Below are 19,863 nucleotides of genomic sequence, written 5' to 3' on the forward strand. Positions count from 1 at the left end.
AAGGCGTAGGAACCAGAACACATGAAGAAGGCTTGGATTACTTCAGTCTCCTAACTGCCGTTGGCACAGGGAACATGCTGTCTGCTTCAATTTCTCCCATTTGCAAATACTTTATTACCTCAAACCCATAAGGAGAGGTCAAGCAACAGGTCAGGAAATCTACTGGGAATTGCCTTTTTGTCCATGTCCACCTTCTTGGCAACTTTCTTGAACTTGACCTATAGGAAGGAAGGCATCTGGATCCATGGAAGAGGTATCATGGTGTGGGGACCTACCACATCTCTATGCGAATGGTGGCATTTCGTTTCAAATGTGACTTTCTGGGACCTTTAGAGGCAGTTCCGTGCTTACCCACTGAGCTGCTGTCAGGGAGCTGCTGTCCCCGGGGAAGACCCATTTACAATCCTGCAAAATCTTGACAGGCTCCCTCTAGCCCAGCCTTCTGCTCCAGGAGAACACTTAGCCATGGGAAAGAAACAGCCTCCCAGCCCCAAAGTCAGTGTCCGCAGGAGATGGCAACTTCCGACTCCGGGAACGACACACATTCAAGATGAGACTTGTTTTCCTTCTGTATGAACTTCTCGCAAAAAGTCATTGAAAGCCCTAGGGTCTCCGGACTCTGGCCCAGTCACTCAGCAGGCCTTCTCTTGGTGACTGCAGCCTTAGCGCCAGCATGGCCCCATCCTGAGGGTCCCTCCCCTGCCTGAGGGTTTCCGTTCCTGGCATCTCGCCCTGGCCCTGCGCTCTCTGCCCATTTTCCCTAAGGAGGAAGTGGTCAGAGGACAGAGAAGAGCACTGATGCTGGATAACAGTTGAGAAATCTCAAGCCCAGCCGCCCACGGCCACAGCACAGATGGGGCTGGGATCTGGGAGCCCCCGGCACGACAGGGACAGGAGGAACTGCCTGGGCTGCAGAAGCAGAGCACAGGGCTGGCCAGAACCTGCTGGAAGGCAAGGACTGACCCGTTCACTAGCGAGGCATCGTGGTAGGGAATCTGGGCTGCACGAAGTCAAATAGGCCTGAGACTCTGATCGGGAAGATGAACACAAGTCGGCAGTGTTCTTCTGCATGGTCCTGGGGAGCAGTGCAATAGAGGCAGCTTTGTAGAGGTTGATCTATTGGCTGGTCCCCCAAGAGACATGCCCATGGAGAGAGCTTGACTCAGGCACTGAAACAGACTCACTGAGAGCACCAGCAAGCAGAGGGGCATCCCGGTAGGTATCCCGGGCCTGGGGAAGACCAGACTCTCCTGCCCACCAGGCTGTGGTAGCGCCTCACTGTACTCCAGACTTAGCACCAGCTCAGGATAGGGGCCTCCTACGGGTCAGACTCAGGAGGGACAGGGAGGAGCCCAAACACCTGGCACTGCTTGCTAACCATGAAAAGCCAAACAGGAGGCCATAGCAAGCAAACCCTGAGAAGCACTGGCAGGCTGGCCCTGCACAGCCTCTGAGCTCCCCAGCCATAACCTCCCCAGCCCCCCACATCTGAAATGCCAGGCCCTGCGGAGCACATGCTTTTGGAAAGAAACAAGTTCCTTTATGGGAAGATAATTAGTCATCATAAAATTCATTGATCTTAAGTATACAATTCAATAATTTAGGGTAGATTTATCAAGTGGTGCAAACTTCACTACACTACACTTTTGGAACATTTCTATTCCCCCTTGCCCTCTTGCCCATTTATAGTTAATTCCTACTCCCACCATCAGCCTTAAGCAACTGTTTTCTGTTCCTATAAATTTACCTTTTCTGGACATTCCAAATAGATGATATCATGCCATACATAATTTTTTGCATCTGGTCTAGTTCGCTTGGTATAACGTTTCTGAGGTTCATCCGTGTGCCGCATATATCAGCACTCTGTTCCTTTTCATTAGCAAACTATATTTTAGTGAGTGGATTCCTCAGTGGTGTTTATCCATTCACCAGTTCTTGGCTGTATTCAGACTGTTTCCAGCTTCTGGTTATTATGAACAAAACAGCTGTGAACAACAGTATGTTTGTGTGTGCATGGACAGATGCTTTCGTTTCTCTAGTGTCGATTTTCTGGGTCCTATGGTGAGTATGTGTTTAATGCTTTAAGAAACTACCAAATTGATTTCCAAAGAGGCTACACTTTCACATTTCCACCTGCAACAAACAGGGTTCCAGTTTCTCTACATCCTCACCAACACTGGACATTGTCTTTTATCGCTCTTAGAGCAGGTATGAATAATGAACATATTTTCATGAACTTGTTAGCCATTTGTGTATCTTCTTTAGGGACGTATGTACTCAAATCTGTTTTGTCCATTTTAAATTGTGTTATTTGGCATCTTATTATTGAGTTGCAAGAGATCTTTCTGTATTTTATCCCAGCATTATTTGTTGAAAAGATCATGCTTTCTCAAAATTTTTTGAATTACTTGTGTGAGGGGCTGGTATTACATTTTCCTTTAATTCTTGATATATCTCACCAGTAAAGCAATGTGGGCCTGGGCTTTTCCTGGTTGGAAAGATTTTAGCTAACAATTCAATTTCTTGACTTACTGCAGGTTTATTCACTTTATAGATTCCTTTTTAAATCAATTTTGGTAGTTTGTGTCTTTCTAGGAATTTTTCCATTTTATCTATGTTGTTTAATTTGTTAGAACCAATGTGTTCATAATATTTTCTTATAATCCTTTTAACTTTAGCTGAGTCTGTAGTGATTCCTTTTCTTTTTTCTCTTTTTCTTTTCTTTCTTTTTTTTTTTTTAATTTTAAGTAGGCTCCAAGCCCAGCATGGAGGTCAATGCAGGGCTTGAACTCACACCCCGAGATCAAGAATTGAGCTTAGATAAGAGCCAAATGTTTAATCGACTGAGCCTCCCCAGTGCTCCAGCTATTTCTTTTTTGCTTCCTGATTTGGTAATTGTTTTTTCCTCTTTTTTATTTTCCTGAATAGTCTACTTAAGATCTGTCAATTTTATTGATCTTTTCAAAGAACAAAGTTTGGCTTTATTGATTTTTCCCTGTGCACGTGTGTGTTTTTTCCATGTCATAGATTTCTGTTATGATCTTTATTATACCCTTTCTTCTGCTTACTGTGGATTTCACTAGGTCCTCTTTTTCTGGTTAACTATGGTGAAAGCTTAGGTTATTGATTTGAAGTCTTTCTTCTTGTCTAATATAGGCATTTAAAGCCATAATTTTTTCTTGAAGCACTGCATTAGCAGGATCTTGTAAGTTTTGATGTGTTTTGTTTATATTTGTATTTAATTCAGAATATTTTCTAATTTCTCCTGTAATTTCTTCTTTGTATTATTTAGAAGTGTGTTGTTTTAAATTTTGAAATGTTTGAGAATCTCCCAGATTTCTTTCTGTCATTAATTTCTATTCAATTCTGTTGCTCAGAGAACAACCTTTGTATGATTTCTTACATACATAAAATTGGTAAATTTATGTGGATTTGTTTTGTGGCATAGATATATGGTCTGTCCTGGTGGATATTCCCAGTGCACTTGACAAGTATGGTATGTGGTCATTGGGTAGAGCATTCCATGTCAAATAAAATTGCTTGATGTTCTGTGCCCTTGTTGATTTTCTGTCTTGGTTTCTGAGAGTGGACCATTGCAATCTCCAACTATCATTCTAGAATCACCAATTTCATCTTTCCCTTTTCTTTTTTTCTTCATGGATGCTGAGGCTCTGTTGTTAGGCCCATGTTCCTTTATAATTGTTGTACCTTCCTGGTGGTATTAATCCTTCACAATTTGTAATTTCCTTCTTTGTCTCTCGTCCTATTTCTTGTCTTAAAACATATCTTATCTGATATTAATTCAGCTACCATGTCTCTTGCTACTATTTGCACAGTGTTATTCTCTTCCTTTGGGTGCTCTCCATACCCCACTCCCCATGTGTGTTGTCTCAGTGAGAAATACACTTGCCCCAACTGTGACCAAAAGCTCAGACTAGCAGCATTGTTGGCCCTCCTTGCTCAACCCCCCTAAGAAGTTCACCTCCCGGGACACTGCTGCTGAACGTGAGCACTGCACACTGCTCTACGCCACATGAGCCCCCTTCTAACAACAGAGCATCTGGTGGTCCTTGGAGCACTCCCTGCTCTGAAAGAAGCTCACCAACAAAGCAGGAGGGAGGAGTTTTGGAGCAAACGGAGGCCAAAACCCCACCAGACCCCACTGTAAGCAGCAGCTTAGCCGTTTTTCCAGTATAAAAGGCTCTCCGTTTAGCATACACCTGTGGTCTTCCCAGAGTGTTAGAATAGTTATTTTTGTTGATTTGGTTCAATTAAAAGCTGCCTTTGTGGGGAGAGGCTTTGCTGATGTCTTCACTTGGCCATAGTCAGACATCTCTCCCAGAGACACGAGCATTTGCATTCAGTGCCTAGTAAGTTCCACAAAGCAGGGATTTCTCTCTCTCTTCTTCGCTGTTGGTCTACTCCAAACAACTACCTGGTAGGTGGTGAACTCTCAATAAAAGTTTATATTTTGATTTTAGTAATAGGGTTTCTCTGGATCCCAAACTCAGCAGCAGAAATGCAAAGCAGTCAGGTATACGGACTGCTGGGGCTGTAGAGAGGATCCCCCAGAGACATCCAAATTCACATCCAACTGAAGTATTTATGAAGATAACTGCAGATTCACATACAGTCATAAGAAATAAAGCAGAGAGATCTTGGGTACACTTTACCCATTTCCTCCCAGCAGTCAGTCTCCTAAGAGCCAGATATTTGATTCACTGATTTTTCTCTATTATTTTGCTCTTTTCAATTTCATCAGTTTCTGCTTTGACCTTTATCATTTCATTCTTTTCTGCCTGCTTTGGGTTTATTTTGATCTTTTCCTAATTTTCTGAGGTGACTTCACATTGTTGATTTGAGGGCTTTCCTAATTCCTAATGCAAGCATTTAAGGCCATACATCTCCCCATCAGCACTGCTTTAAAGGCATCACACATGTTTTGTTGCATTTATTCTTATTTTTGGTCAATTCTATGTATTCTTTTTTATTTTCTCTGAGACCTCCTCTTTGATCCATGCATTATTTTTAAAGTGTGCTGTTTCATTTCCATGTGTTTGTATGAGTTCCATTGCTTTAAGGTTGCTGAGGTTTGTTTTAAAGCCCAGCATTTGGTCTAAGATAGGCTAGATCTTATGGCGAATGTTCTGCAGGGGCTAGAAATACACGTGTTCTGCCGGTGGTGGTCCGAGTGTTCAATCTGTATCAGTTTGGGCCTGTCCTTGATTGCGGGTGTTTAGATCTTCTATACCCTTGCGAATTTCTGTTCAGAAGGTCTCCTGGCTGCTGAGAAGGGACACTGGAGCTGCCCTCTGTAACTGTGGATTTATCTCTTTCTTCTTTCAGCTCTTTTTTCTTTGCTTTATATACTTGGTAGTTCTCCTGTTTGGTGTGTATACATATATTTAGGGTCTTTATCCTGGTGGATTGATCCTGTCATCATTATCGAATGTTCCTCTTTGTTTCTAGTACATGTCTCTACTCTAAAGTCTATTTTATCATATTATTAGTCTACCCACTCCAGATTTGTTTTGGTTTTGTTTATATGGTAGAACTTTTTCCATCCTTTTATTTCAACCTACCTAAGTCACTGGGTTTGTAGTGAGTTTCTTGTAAAAAGCATATATACAGGTTGTGTGTGTGTGTGTGTTTTTAATCCACTCCGTCAATCTCTGTCATTTGACTAATGTATTTAAACTGTTTAAGTTTTAAACCAGGTAAGAGAAACAGTATGTTAGCAATTAAGTCTGCCATTTTTTTATCTGTTTTCTGTTTATTTCCTGTGTTTTCATTCCTCTGTTCCTTTATGTTACTGAAACATATTTTAGGATTCTGTCTTTATTTTTCTATACTGTTTTTGGGTGTATTTTTTTCATAGTCGCTTTAATGGTTGCTTTGAGCTTGATAAATAAATGTGTGACTTACCAAATTTCTATCACTTTGAGGGAAGTGTAAAAACTTCACTTCTATTTAGGTAACTTTCCCCTCCCCACTTCTAAATATCTTAATGCTTTTCCTGGTATCAGATGGTTTTATAATTTTTGTTTTGATTACAAGATATTATTTTTAAAACTCATGAGAAAAAGAATAGCTTACTTATGTACCCATATTTCTGCTCTACTGTTGATCTTCTTCCCTAATGTATCAAGTCTTTCTCTTCTATTTCAAAAATTTATTTTGACCTTTCTTTTAATGTAGGACCCATAGGGACAAATTCTTTCAGTTCTTCTTCATCTGAGAATGTCCTTATTTTCCCTTTATTCCTAAAGGACAGTTGGGCTGGATATAGAATTTGTAGTTGACAGTTCTTCTCTTTTGATATTTGAAAATGTGCCACTTCTTGGGCAGCCTGGGTGACTCAGTCAGTTAAATGCCAAGCTTTTAATTTGGGCGCAGCTCAGGATCTCAGGGTCATGAGATCAAGTCCCACATTAGACTCTGTGCTTAATGAGTCCACTTGCGATTCTCTCTCTCCCTCTCCCCCTTGACCCCTTACCCTGCTCGTGCTCTCTCTCTCCTTTGCTCTCTCCCTAACATAAATAAATAAATAAGTAAAATATTTAAAAGAGAAAATGTACTACTTCTTTCTGCTTTCCATCAATTCCAATGAAAACTGCACTGTCATTCCAATTTGTGTTCCCCATAAGTAATGGATTGCTTCACTCTCATTGCTTTTAAGATTTTTTTTTCTTTGTCTTTCATCATTTTTCTTCTTACCCCCTTTCAGAGTTCTCCTTTGGTTGTCTCTGGCATTATTTTCAGGGTTTATGGTTGTGCTTAGCAGGGAAGAGCAGGGAGAAACTGACCTATGCCATTGTGCCTGAACCAGAAGTCTCAAATTTATAAACACTATGAATTTACAATGTCTGTTGTAACTGTTATGTTACCTGTGAGGTGTGTTCCACTAGTTAGAAGGCTAGCATCTCAGCACATGTATTTCTAATGGCCACATTCTGCAGAGAAGGGCATAGGGCAAGCAGGCACTGGTGGAAGGGAATTAGGAGGATTTGTGGCCAGAAAGCATCAAAGTGCTTCAGTCTAGCTGCTAGCTTCCTCCTACACAGGGGAAACAGTTGTCCAAGAGCAGGTGCCAAGGCTCCTCCAACTGGCATGTTGAACCAGCATGAGTTATATTTTCTCTGGAATCTGGGTGTAAAAACCAGAGCACGGAATCTAGAAGCAAGCAAGTGCATGAAGAACACACATTTTTAGGCCAACCTGCAAACTACCATGCAGGTAGTTTGCATAGGTAAAGATACAAATTAAGCCAATTTCATGGTAATATCAATATAAAGGAAAATATCAAAGAGTTTCATTTGAAAAAAAAAGAAAGTATTCCTACCTGTTCTGGGGACATTTCACCAAATAATGTCTCGCTGTAAAATGAAAAGAAATAGAAGATGGTAAATAAATGTTACTTTAGAAGCATGTGCTCCAGGAATCACCAGGGAACGTAGGTAGCCAGGCATTGCCCAGATGTTCATACAAGCCACTTCTTAGGGCTTTCATACTTCTTTTTGGATGAGTAAGCATAACCATAGCACAGATACCACATTGACTCAATACTGTTCCACACCTAGACTGAGCCAGGCATGAACCATATACCCCAGATCTCCTAGTTTGATGACCTAAAACAGTCTTTTTTTTTTCCAAGCCAGGTTGAGGTGGTTCTGATCCAGAAGGTCTTAGAGTAACAATCACCCAACTTGGAAGCTCTGCCTTAGTCATGAGAAAGCCTTTGGAGACAACCTGTTTCCACTTAGTTGCTCCTCTCTGCAAACTGGCATTTTGTTCTCTGATCAACACTCTTCTGGGGGCAGGGGGGTGTGTTGGAAAAACAGTCTTAGGGCAAGACATCCTCCACAGTAGGTCTCATAGTGGAAAAAAAAAAGATTCTAGTAGCAGAGGAAAAACAAGAAGAACTAGGCAGTTATCCTAATAAGTGGACAATCTAATCTCACAATTGAGTTCACTTCAAATAGAAGCAAAGCCATGGGCTCCGGAGGTGGGTGGTGGATCATTACATTGATGGTCCCAATGAATCGCACCTCCCTGTGTCTGTCCACACCACTGTGAAACTGCTTGACTGCCAGACATGCTTTGGTCAATGAAACAATAACCAATATGTCGCAAGCAAAGGCCTAACCGTCCCCTGTGCTCTGAGGTTTGCTCATTTGTTGTTTCATTGCAGGGAACTCTTCTGCTACCACGTAAAGAAGCCCGGCTAGCCTACTGAGAGATGAGACCATATTGAACAGGCACAAGTCACCCCAGCTGAGGCCCCAGAGCAGCCAGGCCTCAGCTCATCCACCAGCAGCTGCAGCAAAGGAGGGACTTCAGTGAAGACCAGAAAAAATGTTCAGCTAAGCCCAGCCGAAACTGCTGGCCGACGGAATTGTGAGCAAATAAAATCCTTTTACTTTTAAGCTGCTACACTTGGCATGATCTGTCCTGCAGGTAACCAGGGCAGGTTCCAGACCAGCATGACAGGGGCTCTGCTTTAGAAAGGGATTTTTACAATGCCCATGGTCACCAAACTGTGGAAAGAACCAAGATGCCTTTCAACGGACGAATGGATAAGGAAGATGTGGTCCATATACACTATGGAGTATTATGCCTCCATCAGAAATGAAAATCCAACTTTTGTATCAACATGGATGGGACTGGAAGAGATTATGCTGAGTGAAATAAGTCAAGCAGAGAGAGTCAGTTATCATATGGTTTCACTTACTTATGGAGCATAAGAAATAACACGGAGGACATGGGAGATGGAAAAGAGAAGGGAGTTGGGGGAAACTGGAGGGGGAGATGAACCATGAGAGACTATGGACTCTGAAAAACAATCTGAGGGTTTTGAAGGGGCAGGGGGTGGGAGGTTAGGTGAGCCTGGTGGTGGGTATTACGGAGGGCATGTATTGCATGGAACACTGGGTGTGGTGCATAAACAATGAATTTTGTTACACTGAAAATAAATAAATAAATAAAAAGAAAACACTAATTCAAAAAGAAAAAAAAAGGGCTTTTTAGGTTTACCTCTTACTACTCCCTTTTAGTGCATAAACTCTTTCTATATCCTATTTACTGAGCACCTACTCTGTGCTGGATAATTTACAGTTGTAGCAATAATAAAACCATAATGAGTTTTATGGAACATTTCATGTTCCTGGACTGACTCTAGGCTTATTAAATAAATCCGTGATCATGTGTCTGCGGTTTGCAAACCGGTGGGCAATCCCAGGAAGGGTAGTGTTAAGGAAATCACTTTCTAGATCTTCACCTAGCACAGTGTTCTTTCTTCCAGAATTCATTCTCCCAGAACATGCCAGAGCTCTGGCTGCATTCCTTTCCTCCCTCCCCATCACATCACTGTTTCTCTTCACAAAATCAAGGCATACCTCTCACCCATCCTGACTTGTGCTAGGGAGGTAAAAAACAGGAGGCACCAAATGAGAAATGATTTGAAAAGTTGGTGCCAATGTTGAGAAAGCAAATGACTAAGGACTGGGTGACTAAAGCTTTCACCAGCAGAGAGTCCCAATATTTTGCTTTTGACAAGGATTAAATAATGACCTAATCCAGTTGTCGGCTGGTCAAGTATTAAAAATAATTTTCAATGACAGATCATATACCCTTGTGGGAATCTGCCTAATAACAGAATTCAACATCATTTCTATTCTTAGTAATGGAATTCAGTCTCAATTCTCTACTTTAAAAAGTAGGAATAGAAGTGATGCTGAATTCCGTTATGAAGCAGATTCACACAAAGGGAATATGAACTAAAATAAAAATTTACTTTAATAAAAATACATTTCCAATAAAATGATCTTCTATGATTGATTATCTAAATTGATAATATCTATGGGGTTTTGATTAATTTTATATTCATTTTCCAAATCTTATTGATTGTTCAATATTAATAACAACACAAAAAAATTAATACCTAGAAAATTCTGGAATAAGGAAATTTAAAAACTCTTTTTTTTTTTTAAGATTTTATTATTTATTTGACAGAGAGAAATCACAAGTAGATGGAGAGGCAGGCAGAGAGAGAGAGGAAAGCAGGCTCCCTGCTGAGCAGAGAGCCCGATGCGGGACTCGATCCCAGGACCCTGAGATCATGACCTGAGCCGAAGGCAGCGGCTTAACCCACTGAGCCACCCAGGCGCCCCTAAAAACTCTTAATTTAAATTTTTATACACATTATTTTTACAGAGAAGTGTAAACAAAAAAACTGCATTAAAGTGGGATAAAATTTTGTGGGGAAAGTAGAGTGAAAATAAAAGTTCAAGGAGAAAAAGGAACAATATACAATTTCTAATATAGCTGAAGCATGTTCGCAGTCTTTTTAAATAAAGAGAGGTAGTTATGAAATTCATAACATTTAGATGTGAAAGAGATTGAAACACTTTGTTTTAAGATGTCCATATTTGTGATGCCCTAGAAATTACCTCCTTTGCAACAATTTACACTTATGATCAAAAAGTTTAGACATCAACAAAAAATGTTCAAGGGTGCATAGTTTTTGAAATGCTTATAGGTGCTATGCAAGCAAAAATGTTTGAAGACCACGAATTTGCACTTGAATTTAATCTTCACAAAAACTTTGTTATGCACCTAATTCTATGGTGGAGGGCACTGAGGCACAGAAAGGTTAATGACCTTGCCTAAGGTCACACAGCTAATGTTAGGGGCTGAGCTGCGTCCTTACTATACTGAAGCCTAAAACCCAACACATCAGAATGTGACTGTAGTTGGAGGTGAGGCCTTTAAACGGGTGATTCAGTTAAGATGAGGTCACTGGGGGTGGGCCCTAATCTAAAATGACTGATGTCCTTCTAAGATGAGATTAGGAAACAGGTGCAGAGGAAAGACCGTGTGAAGATACCGGGAAAAGACAGCCACTTATAAGCTTTACTACGGCAGCCAAGCAAACTAACACACCTAGGAAGGGGCAACACTGGGCAGCCTGACTCTAGAGCCCTCTTGAGACACTGGGTGGCTGGGACACTTGAGATACTGGGTGGCTGGTATCAGAGCTCCTTATAGACATAGAGAGTCAGTCTCAGGAGAGATGGCTGGCCCACTGTGCCACAGCTGGGCAGGGCAGAGCTGGGGCTGGAATCTTAGGGAATCCATGCATTGGCCTCTATTTTGGGAAATCCAGTCCAGGGGCAGATGAGGTGAGCAGCGTGGAGATCAGGAAACCAGGGAGCCGGAGGGCAGGCCAGGGCGACTTGTAATAGTTGGCTGGAGGAGAACAGGCTGACTCAGAAAGACCAGGGGCCCAGAGAGGATGGTTAGTGCCCGGCACAAAATATGCCCCTCGGCCAGCCCTTGCTGACCGATGCTTATGATGTCTCAGACCAGTAAACACATGGCTGATGCTCCTTTAAGGCTGAGGGACTGCCAGGGAACCAAAAGTAATCCATGCTGAACATAAGACCTTTGCACTTCGGAGACATAGCCCTGGCCCAGAGTCACCTTCAAATATACGTAACTTCATCAGCACTGACTCCCGGGAAGCAGAGCCTGTAAGATAATCATCTCAGTACAGAGTCTCTGTGGGGTGGGATCCCAGCAAATCCACTGGAGAGTGGGGAAGTGAGACCAGCAAGAGAGGAGCCAATAAGGGGGGTCCTGGAGCCCGTCTCCATCGTGGGCCATGACCTCGCACCCAGCGTACTTGACCGGGGGCTCCTGGCCCCACACAAAGGCAATCAGTCTACCCAGAAATGAAAACTCAGGACAGTGTTCTTTTTCAGCGGTGATCTTATGATCTTTAGGACTTGGAAGACTAAAAGGAAAAACTGTTTTTCTCACCTCCTGGCAGAAAAGTGTCTGTGAGCCCTTTCTCTGCCACCTCAGCCTGAGCCACACTGCTCCCAGCCCCCACCTCATGGCCAAAGCTCCCAGATGACCTGTTCAGGCTGAAGACTGTCATCCCCATATGGGCCCACCTCTGCCACTGCTACCCCACCCCAGACGGGCGATTTGGAGTGGAGGTAGCCATGCTCCCCCATCCTTTCAGGCTCTGTACCAGTGTTGGGGCCTCAAGGTCAAGGCCTGACCCTCCCCTAACTTTCCTCTAATTTGCCTGCACCCTCTCCCAACCCAGGCCTTGCAGAGACGCTGAGGTAGGACCTGTAGATAATTCTGCTCTGCTCCCCAAGCATCTCTTGCACCGTTCAAGGACTGTAACAGCCCCTGCAAAAGGTCCCATGCATCTGCCGAAGGAGCAAGAGTGACTGAGCACAGTGCTCTCCCAGCCCCCTGCCCCCCGCCCAGCTCCAGCAGGGACAGACAGCCCAGCAGCCTGGAAAAGGACATCTGCACTTCCCTGTGGGGAGAGATAAGCCCAGGGTTCTGCCCTGCTTCCTGCCAGCCCTTCCCTTTACACGGGACTGTGCTCCCATCACGTCACATCCAAAACCCCAGCCCCTCCCAGGAAGCAGACCTGCCCTAGCAGTGTTTCGGGGCTGGCTCAGTCACAAGGCCAGGTGAAGCCATTTCCCTCGGGCACCAAGTGGTTAGCTGAGAAGGAGAATGGGGTTTCCTATTGCCTGTCCTCTTGCTACAGGGAGCTATTTCATGACCACATGAAAAGCACTGATGGAAAACTCCAGCACATAAAGTTGTGGGTCTAGAAACTGGTCTTATATGGAAGCCGTGGGCCCCAGGTGGCTACCTAGCACTCGAAATACACCTAGTCCCGAGGAAGATGTGCTGGAAGTGAGATCATGCTGGATTTCAGCCTCAGTATGAACAAAGGAAGGTAAAATATCTCATTCTGAATCTTTATATTGATACTTGTTGAAATGTTATTTTAGATATATTTTAAATAAAAGAGTTGTTTTTTTTTTTTTAACCTCTTTACCCTGTTAATGCGACTACTAAGAAAATGTCCAACGACATGTGTGTGCTAGGGTTCTAACACAGCAAGTGCCGGCTAGACCGGGACGTCACAGAGATCAGCGACAAAGGCGTTAAGGCCGTCTCCTTCCGTCGGGTCCTACCGTGCCTTCAAACTGCCCTTGTACGAGCTCAGACAGGGAAGCCTGGGGGATTGCTGGAGACAGCATCTGGGGGCTCTGCTTGCCCTCACTGCCAGGATGGCTGATCCCACAGTCACCGTGACCGTGATGGAAGGATATGGTTTGGAAACTGAGCTGCAGGCTTTGGAAGGCGCTCTCCAGAACTGCCCGTGCCAGGACCGGCGGCCACACCACACTGGGAAAAGCATCCCCAGGAGCCATGCAAGTAAGAGAAACTCTTATCCCCATTTTATAGTGAAGACACTTGGGGACGCAGGATGTCTACTCGGGGCCTAAGAAGATCCACTCTCTAAGTAAAGGAGCTTGAATCCAGGCTCTGGGTCCCATGCTCTTGGCATTAGTCTCCTGGGGAGGCTGACAAGCACCCGCACAGGGAGGATGGGTTCCCTTCCCAAGGTGGCAGTGGGCCCACAAGAGCCAGCCAACCTTCCCACATGCTCTGAAGACCAACTCTGCATCTAAGAAGTGTGTGGCGAGGAGAGCTCATGCTAGGGATTGTCCAAGTGTCCGCGCTGGTGAGCCAATCAACTTCTCCAAGGCCCCTGGGTCACCTCTCTGCTCCTCACCCACAGCCACCCCCCCGACTCCATGTTTGAGCCTCCTCCCTGCACTGAGCGTGGCTGTGACAGGGACGTACCCCCCCACCACCTTCTTCCTGCGGATACAGCTCATAGGCTCTCTGGCCCCATCCCCTGGGGAAGCAGAGAGAACAAGCCTGCAGCAGGGGAACGTGGGGGTCTAGCAAACTCTAGGAAGCCCTGGCTCCAGGGCTAGGGTTCTAGCACAGCAAGTGTCAGCTAGACCAAGATGTCACAGAGAGTAGCGACAAAGGTGTTAAGGCCATCTCCTTCCGTCTGGTCCTACCGTGCCTTCAAACTGCCCTTGTACGAGCTCAGACAGGGAAGGCTGGGGGATTGCTAGAGCCCTCTCAAAGCAGCAAGTCTAGGCTCATTCCCAAACATGTAAAAGCCACAGGAAAGCACTGTGCTTGAGGAGTAACTCAGGGACTGGTCCTGGGCCACCAGGACTCGTGTTTTCCACGGTGACTCAGAGCTGCAGAGCCCCTGGGACAAAGATGCAAGCACCCAGGCACTAAGAGCCAGGACAAAGAATCACAGCTCGGGAGGAAAGTGCAAAGCGAGGAACACATGGGTGCAATTAATGGCAGCTCACGAGAACAAGGAGCACCCCAGGAAAACAAGGCAGCGTGAGGTGGGGTGAGGGCCAAGCAGTGGGAATGGAGAGAGAGGGAAGGATGCTGGCTGCTGGCCCCCCAGCTTCCAGGCTGGACTTTGTTTACCTCAAGCAGCCTCCAGGGGATGGCACCAGGAGTGGGGACAGCTACTCTGATATCCCCTTTGAGGAAGATCCAGGGGAAGGAGCAGGAGAGCCGGTGCTGGGCTCCCCTCCACTTTCCCTGTGTCTGTGAGCAGCCAGGATGCTCTGAGGTTCTCAGCTGGGCAAGAGAGCTTGGCTTTCCTCCATGTGGCCAGGACGCAGAAGGCCCAACCCACACACAGTGACACAGAAAACCCAGAAACTGTCCACGTAACAAGGGGGTCTGGGCCTGATTGTATTTTTGTGGGCACAGGCAGCTCATTTCATCTCTGAGTTTCATTTCAAGATGGTAATGGGATCCTTTCAAAATATTTCGTATAAAAGACGGGTACAGAGGAGGACAGGGTTCAGAAGAACCAGCTCTAAGGCCTTGCCACTCGAAGCGTGGCGTCTCACAGGTAACCGTGGCCCCTCCATGATCTCATGAGAAGTACTCAGTCAGAATGTTCATTTGAGCAGGCTTCCTGGTGAACACTCTGCTCCTTGAGGTTCGGGCAGCGCTGTGCTAAGGATCCGAGGTCCAAGTGAGGGGTAACCCTGGCCCCACCCTGCACAGTCCCCTGTCCCCGGCCCTGTGGTGGCTGGGAGGCACCTGGCTGCTAGCGTCCCACAGGGCAGGACCCGCCCAGCCAGGGCCACAGAAGGCCAGCCTGCTGGAATAAAGCCGAGCTCCCTAGGGACTATGGGAGCGATACCTGCTGTTTGGAAAGGACCTTGGCAGGAACCACCGTGAAGGCTGAAAGAAAATTCCTTGGCAAACCTGGCTCCCAGATGGCGAAGCTCTCCTCAATAAAAATTTCCTCAGAATCAGGCTGAGCTTGGGCTCTGCCATACCCCTTTCAGGACTTTCTCGAGCTTCTCCGCTGAGTCCTCTCTCGCAAACGGAAGCAGCAGGGACTGGTGGTGAGGATTACACAGGATTGTGGAGGAGACACTGAGCAGTGCGGCCCACAGCAGGTGCCCCCGTGAAGCTCCTGGAAGCTCAGTGGGACTTTGGGACACTGCACAGGTGCACACGAGGCTGTCTGGGCTCGCTCTGGGGGTAGGGGGGCAAGGGTGACTGGGATCGGGTTCTCGGGGGCTCAGTGTGTGGCACGGCATGTACTTTGGCAGTCTGCTTTGTTGGCTCTGGAGGAGATGGATGTCTCCTGAACTACCTACTTTGCTTTGTTTCCCCAATCCTGCCTACCAACTACCAGAGCCAGCAGCTCAAGGCACGCTGCTCTGTCCTGCTCCCAAACCCAGGCAGAGGTGCCTTTGGAGCAAAACAGGCTTAGAGACTGCTTATGGGGCTTCCAAACTCCAACAGCTGGGAGCAAAGCAGCTGGGAAACAAACACATTTGTCCCCCACTTGCTGAGCAGCTGTCATAAGCCAAATTCCAAGGAGAATGGATCAGATGACGGGCCTGTGCCTTCCTCGCTATTCTCTTGAAGGGCAGCAAAGGCATCTGTACAACGTGTCCCACAAGCTCACAAACGTAGGCAAGGGTTTGCAACAGGAAGAAAGCTTGGGCACTCTTGATGCGGTAGGTGGAGGCTGCAGAGGAAGGCTCTCTGGCTCAGCTGAGAGACCGCAGAGAGCACTGTGGAAGGGTACGGCCCATGAAAGATCTGCCATAGGCCTGGGTGTGCTGGGTGTCTCTGTGTCCCTCTCCACCGTGACTGGCCAGGAGGCTGACCTCCACGCCCTGCCCTCTGGCTCCTGGTTGGTGAGAGCACAGCAAAGCAGCAGCAGGACATCCAGAGGAGAGGGGAGAAAGGAGGGCAGAGGAATGAGTGCTCCCGGCTGGCTCCCTCCCTGCTGCCTCCTGGTATGGCGTTGCCTGGGTCCCTCTTCTAAGGCTCCTGCTGGTGACACTTGTCCCACAGCAGTAGCTCTTGAAAGTCCCAGGAGCCTCTCCTGCCCTCGTCTCCTAACTCTGCAATGGCAACAGCTTCCTGCAGGCTGGTCCCCGAGTGCACCCCCACCCTCCCTGAGCCTTGCCTGCACCTTGGTGGAGAGGCCCTCTGGAAGCATGGCTACGTCTCCCTGTTCAAGCGTTCCCATACACTGCGACCACCCAGTCTAACACTTCCCAGCTTGGTGACCTCAGGCTGATGCATAATGCTAACATGTGTCATTGACACTGACAAGAGTCGGAATGTGTTAAAGGTTTTGTTGCTGTTGTTGTTGAACTTTAGCCTCTCAGTAATCCCATGGGACTTAAATGTTATGTTACTGCTTTCCCATTACTCAGCTGGGAAAGGTGAGGTTCAGCGGGTAGGTCATCAGCTGGTAAGTGAAGAGCAGCCATCTGAGCCAGAGCAGGTCTAATTCCAGAGCCCAGCTGTCACCCACATCATCTCGGGGAGCGAGAGTGTCCACACCTGCTTTGGAAATGCAGACGGTGTGCAGGGAGGTTATTTCGGAGGAAGCATACAGGCTCCAGTGGAAACGAGACATTAAGGCTTGCTGAGAGGTGGGGACTACAGTGGAAAAGCAGCCAGGGCAGGCTGCATAGGGAGGTAAGAGTTGGAGACCCCAGAACTATAATCATTAAGAGAGAAAGAGCAGAGCAGGACAGGGCTGAGGACAGATCCAGGCCAGTAGGGATGCTGACAGGGAAGGAGATGGAAGTGACCCCCACCCCCAGGCTGGGCGGAGCCTTCCTGACCCCACCTGCCTGCCGGGCGCCAGGCCCTGGGCCAGTACTATAATTAAATAATGAACACTCAAAACCGCACGCCGTCTGAGGAAGGCAGTGTCCACCCCAGTTCATTTCATAGATGAGGACAGTGAAGCCCAAGGTGGTTAAGGAACACGTCTAAAACCAGTCAAATCCAGGTTCATCTGACTCCATAGCCCCGTCTGGGTGAATGACAGAGAGAGAAGGGCCACCGCCTCGGAGACCGAGACCGCGGAAGGAAGGGATTTGAGAAAAAGAGAAATTTCAACGCGGGCACAACTGATTTTAGCAGAGTAAGGGGGACACATCTCCTCACTCACTGTACTCACCCGTCACAGGAACATAATCCCTGACTCACGATGCATTTTTCAAACAAGGTTATACTTTGCCCAGCATCTTCCCCCGTCTGTGGTTTGGTTGTGCTCCCGTTCCAGACATGATCTTATCGGTCCTCTTACCTCTGGCTTTCCTCTTGCTAAACACAGACTGCCAGATGATGGTCAGGGTGAAGAGGAGGACACTGAGGATCCCCACGCAGCACACGAGAACAGCGTAGATGTAGAGATCTGAAGGCAAAGACACAGTGGTATCAAATAAGATCAGCTTCATACGTTACCAAAAATCAGTCCAAAATAAACCACAAGCCTACACAGAAAATACAATCTAGAAAATTTAGGGGAGAAAATAGGAGGAAAATCTTTGGGATCTAGGACTAAGCAGAGAAATTTTTTTATAAATGTATTTTTTAAGGACTCTGTTTGTTTGTCAGAGAGAGAGAGACAGAGAGCACCAGCAGGGGAAGTGGGAGGCCAAGGGAGAAACAGACTCCCTGCTGAGCAAGGAACCCGATATGGGACTCGACCCCAGGACCCTGGGATCATGACCTGAGCAGAAGGCAGACACTTAACCAACTGAGCCACCCTGGCGTCCGTAAGCAGAGAATTTTTACACTTCACGCTAACATCATCTATATAGAGAAAATTTGATCAACTTGATTTCATCATAATTAAAAACTTCTCTTTTGTGAACACCCGTATGAAGAGGATGAAAAGAAACGCTACGGACTGGGAGGAAACATTTGTAACTGTATATCCAACAAAGGACTAGTAGGTAAAATATAAAGAACTCTCAAAACACAACAGTAAAAAAATGAACAACCAATCCTACTAGGAAATGAGCAGAACGAGAGACATTTCACTAAAAAGAACATACAGAAGGCAAGTAAGTTCATGAGAAGATGTTCAACTTCCTCAGTCATTGGAGAAGTGCAAATTTAAACCACGCCGAGATCTCTCACTCACCCATCAAAACCAATAAAATAAAAAACAGCGACAATACCAAATGCCAGGAAGACTATGAATAAACTGGGACACTGGAGACTAGTTTGCTGGTGAGACTATAAAATGGTACAGCCACTCCAGAAAACAGTTTCTTAAAGATACACCTACGAATTCCCTTCAACTCAGCAACTGCTCTAAGACAAATGCTCCCAGAGAAATGAAAACTTCAGCTCACACAAAATCGCAGCTTTATTTGCATTAGCCCAAAACTGGCACCTGCCCAGATGTCCTTCAGGAGGTGAACGGCTCAACAAACTGTGCTCATACACACCACGGGCTACTAAGGGATGCAGCAATCTGGAACTTCCGGAGAATGATGCTAAATGTGGGGGTGGGGGGGGCAGAAATCCCAGAAGGCTACATACTGTATGATTTTATTTATATAATGGCAAAATTACAGAAATGGAGAACAGATTAATGATTGCCGGAGGTTAAGCAGCAAGTAGCTGATGGGAGGAACCTGGGTTTGGCTCTAAGAAACATTTGTGGGGAGGGGAATGTGCTGTATTTTGGGTGTATCAATGTCAACATCCTGGTTGCTGGGTTTTACTAGAGTTTTGCACGATGTTACCATTGGGAGAAACTGGGTTAAGGGCACAAATGGGTACAGGGGATCCCTGTATCATTTTTTAGAAATACATGCTAATCTACAATTATGTCCATTTTTTTTCATGATCATCTTTGTCTCAGTCAATTTTGCCATTATAACAAAATACCATCGACTGAGCAGTTTTTTGTTTTTGTTTTTTAAGATTTTATTTATTTATCTGACAAACAGAGATCAGAAGCAGGCAGAGAGAGAGGAGGAAGCAGGCTCCCCACTGAGCCGAGAGCCCAATGTGGGACTCAATCCCAGGACCCTGGGATCATGACCTCAGCCGAAGGCAGAGACTTTAACCTACTGAGCCACCCAGGTACCCCCAACTGAGCAGTTTAAACAATAAACATACACTTCCCACAGGAGCAAGATGCTGGCAGAACTGGTAACTGGTAAGAGTTCCCTTCCTGGTTTGTAGACATTTCTTCTTGGTGTCCTTCCATGGCAAAGAACAGAGAGACCCCAAGCAAGCTCTTATGAGGTCTCGTCTTAGAAGGGCAAATAATCCCATTCAGAAGGCTCCACTCTCATGACATCATCACTTCCCAAAGGCCCCACCTCCTAACACGGTCTTATTAGGGGCTAGGATTTCAACATGTGAATTTGGGGTGAACACCAACCTTGAGCCCTTAATAACATACATCCTCATTTCCTAAACTCCTATGATCAACTTCATCACCAATCCGATTGATCAAATGCCGACGGCTCAGAAAGGCAAAGGGAAGCCAAAGCATCGTTTAACCCTTCTCTGCCGCAAAAAGCTACAGACGTTTGAACTTAGCAAAATGTTTCCCTACCCACTTAAATGTCTTGAGCCAACAGACGTTCATTATCAGCCATGTTCAGCACTCTCCTACGTACAAGAAAT

The 19,863-nt window shown here is 45.9% G+C and overlaps 1 protein-coding gene across 1 annotated transcript in view; it reads right to left on the reverse strand.

Annotated features, from left to right (window-relative positions):
- Positions 1-19,863, reverse strand: part of VSTM4 (V-set and transmembrane domain containing 4) — a 97,999-nt gene that overhangs the window by 40,854 nt on the left and 37,282 nt on the right. The window contains exons 4-5 of the mRNA XM_044240006.1: positions 17,516-17,623; positions 7,343-7,376 (exon numbers count right to left, since the gene is read on the reverse strand). Of these exons, the coding sequence (XP_044095941.1) occupies positions 7,343-7,376; positions 17,516-17,623 (142 nt within the window). The remainder of the gene's footprint in view (positions 1-7,342; positions 7,377-17,515; positions 17,624-19,863) is intronic.

The sequence above is a fragment of the Neovison vison genome, chromosome 2, assembly GCF_020171115.1.
Source record: "Neovison vison isolate M4711 chromosome 2, ASM_NN_V1, whole genome shotgun sequence".
In the NCBI taxonomy this organism is placed as follows: domain Eukaryota; kingdom Metazoa; phylum Chordata; class Mammalia; order Carnivora; family Mustelidae; genus Neogale; species Neogale vison.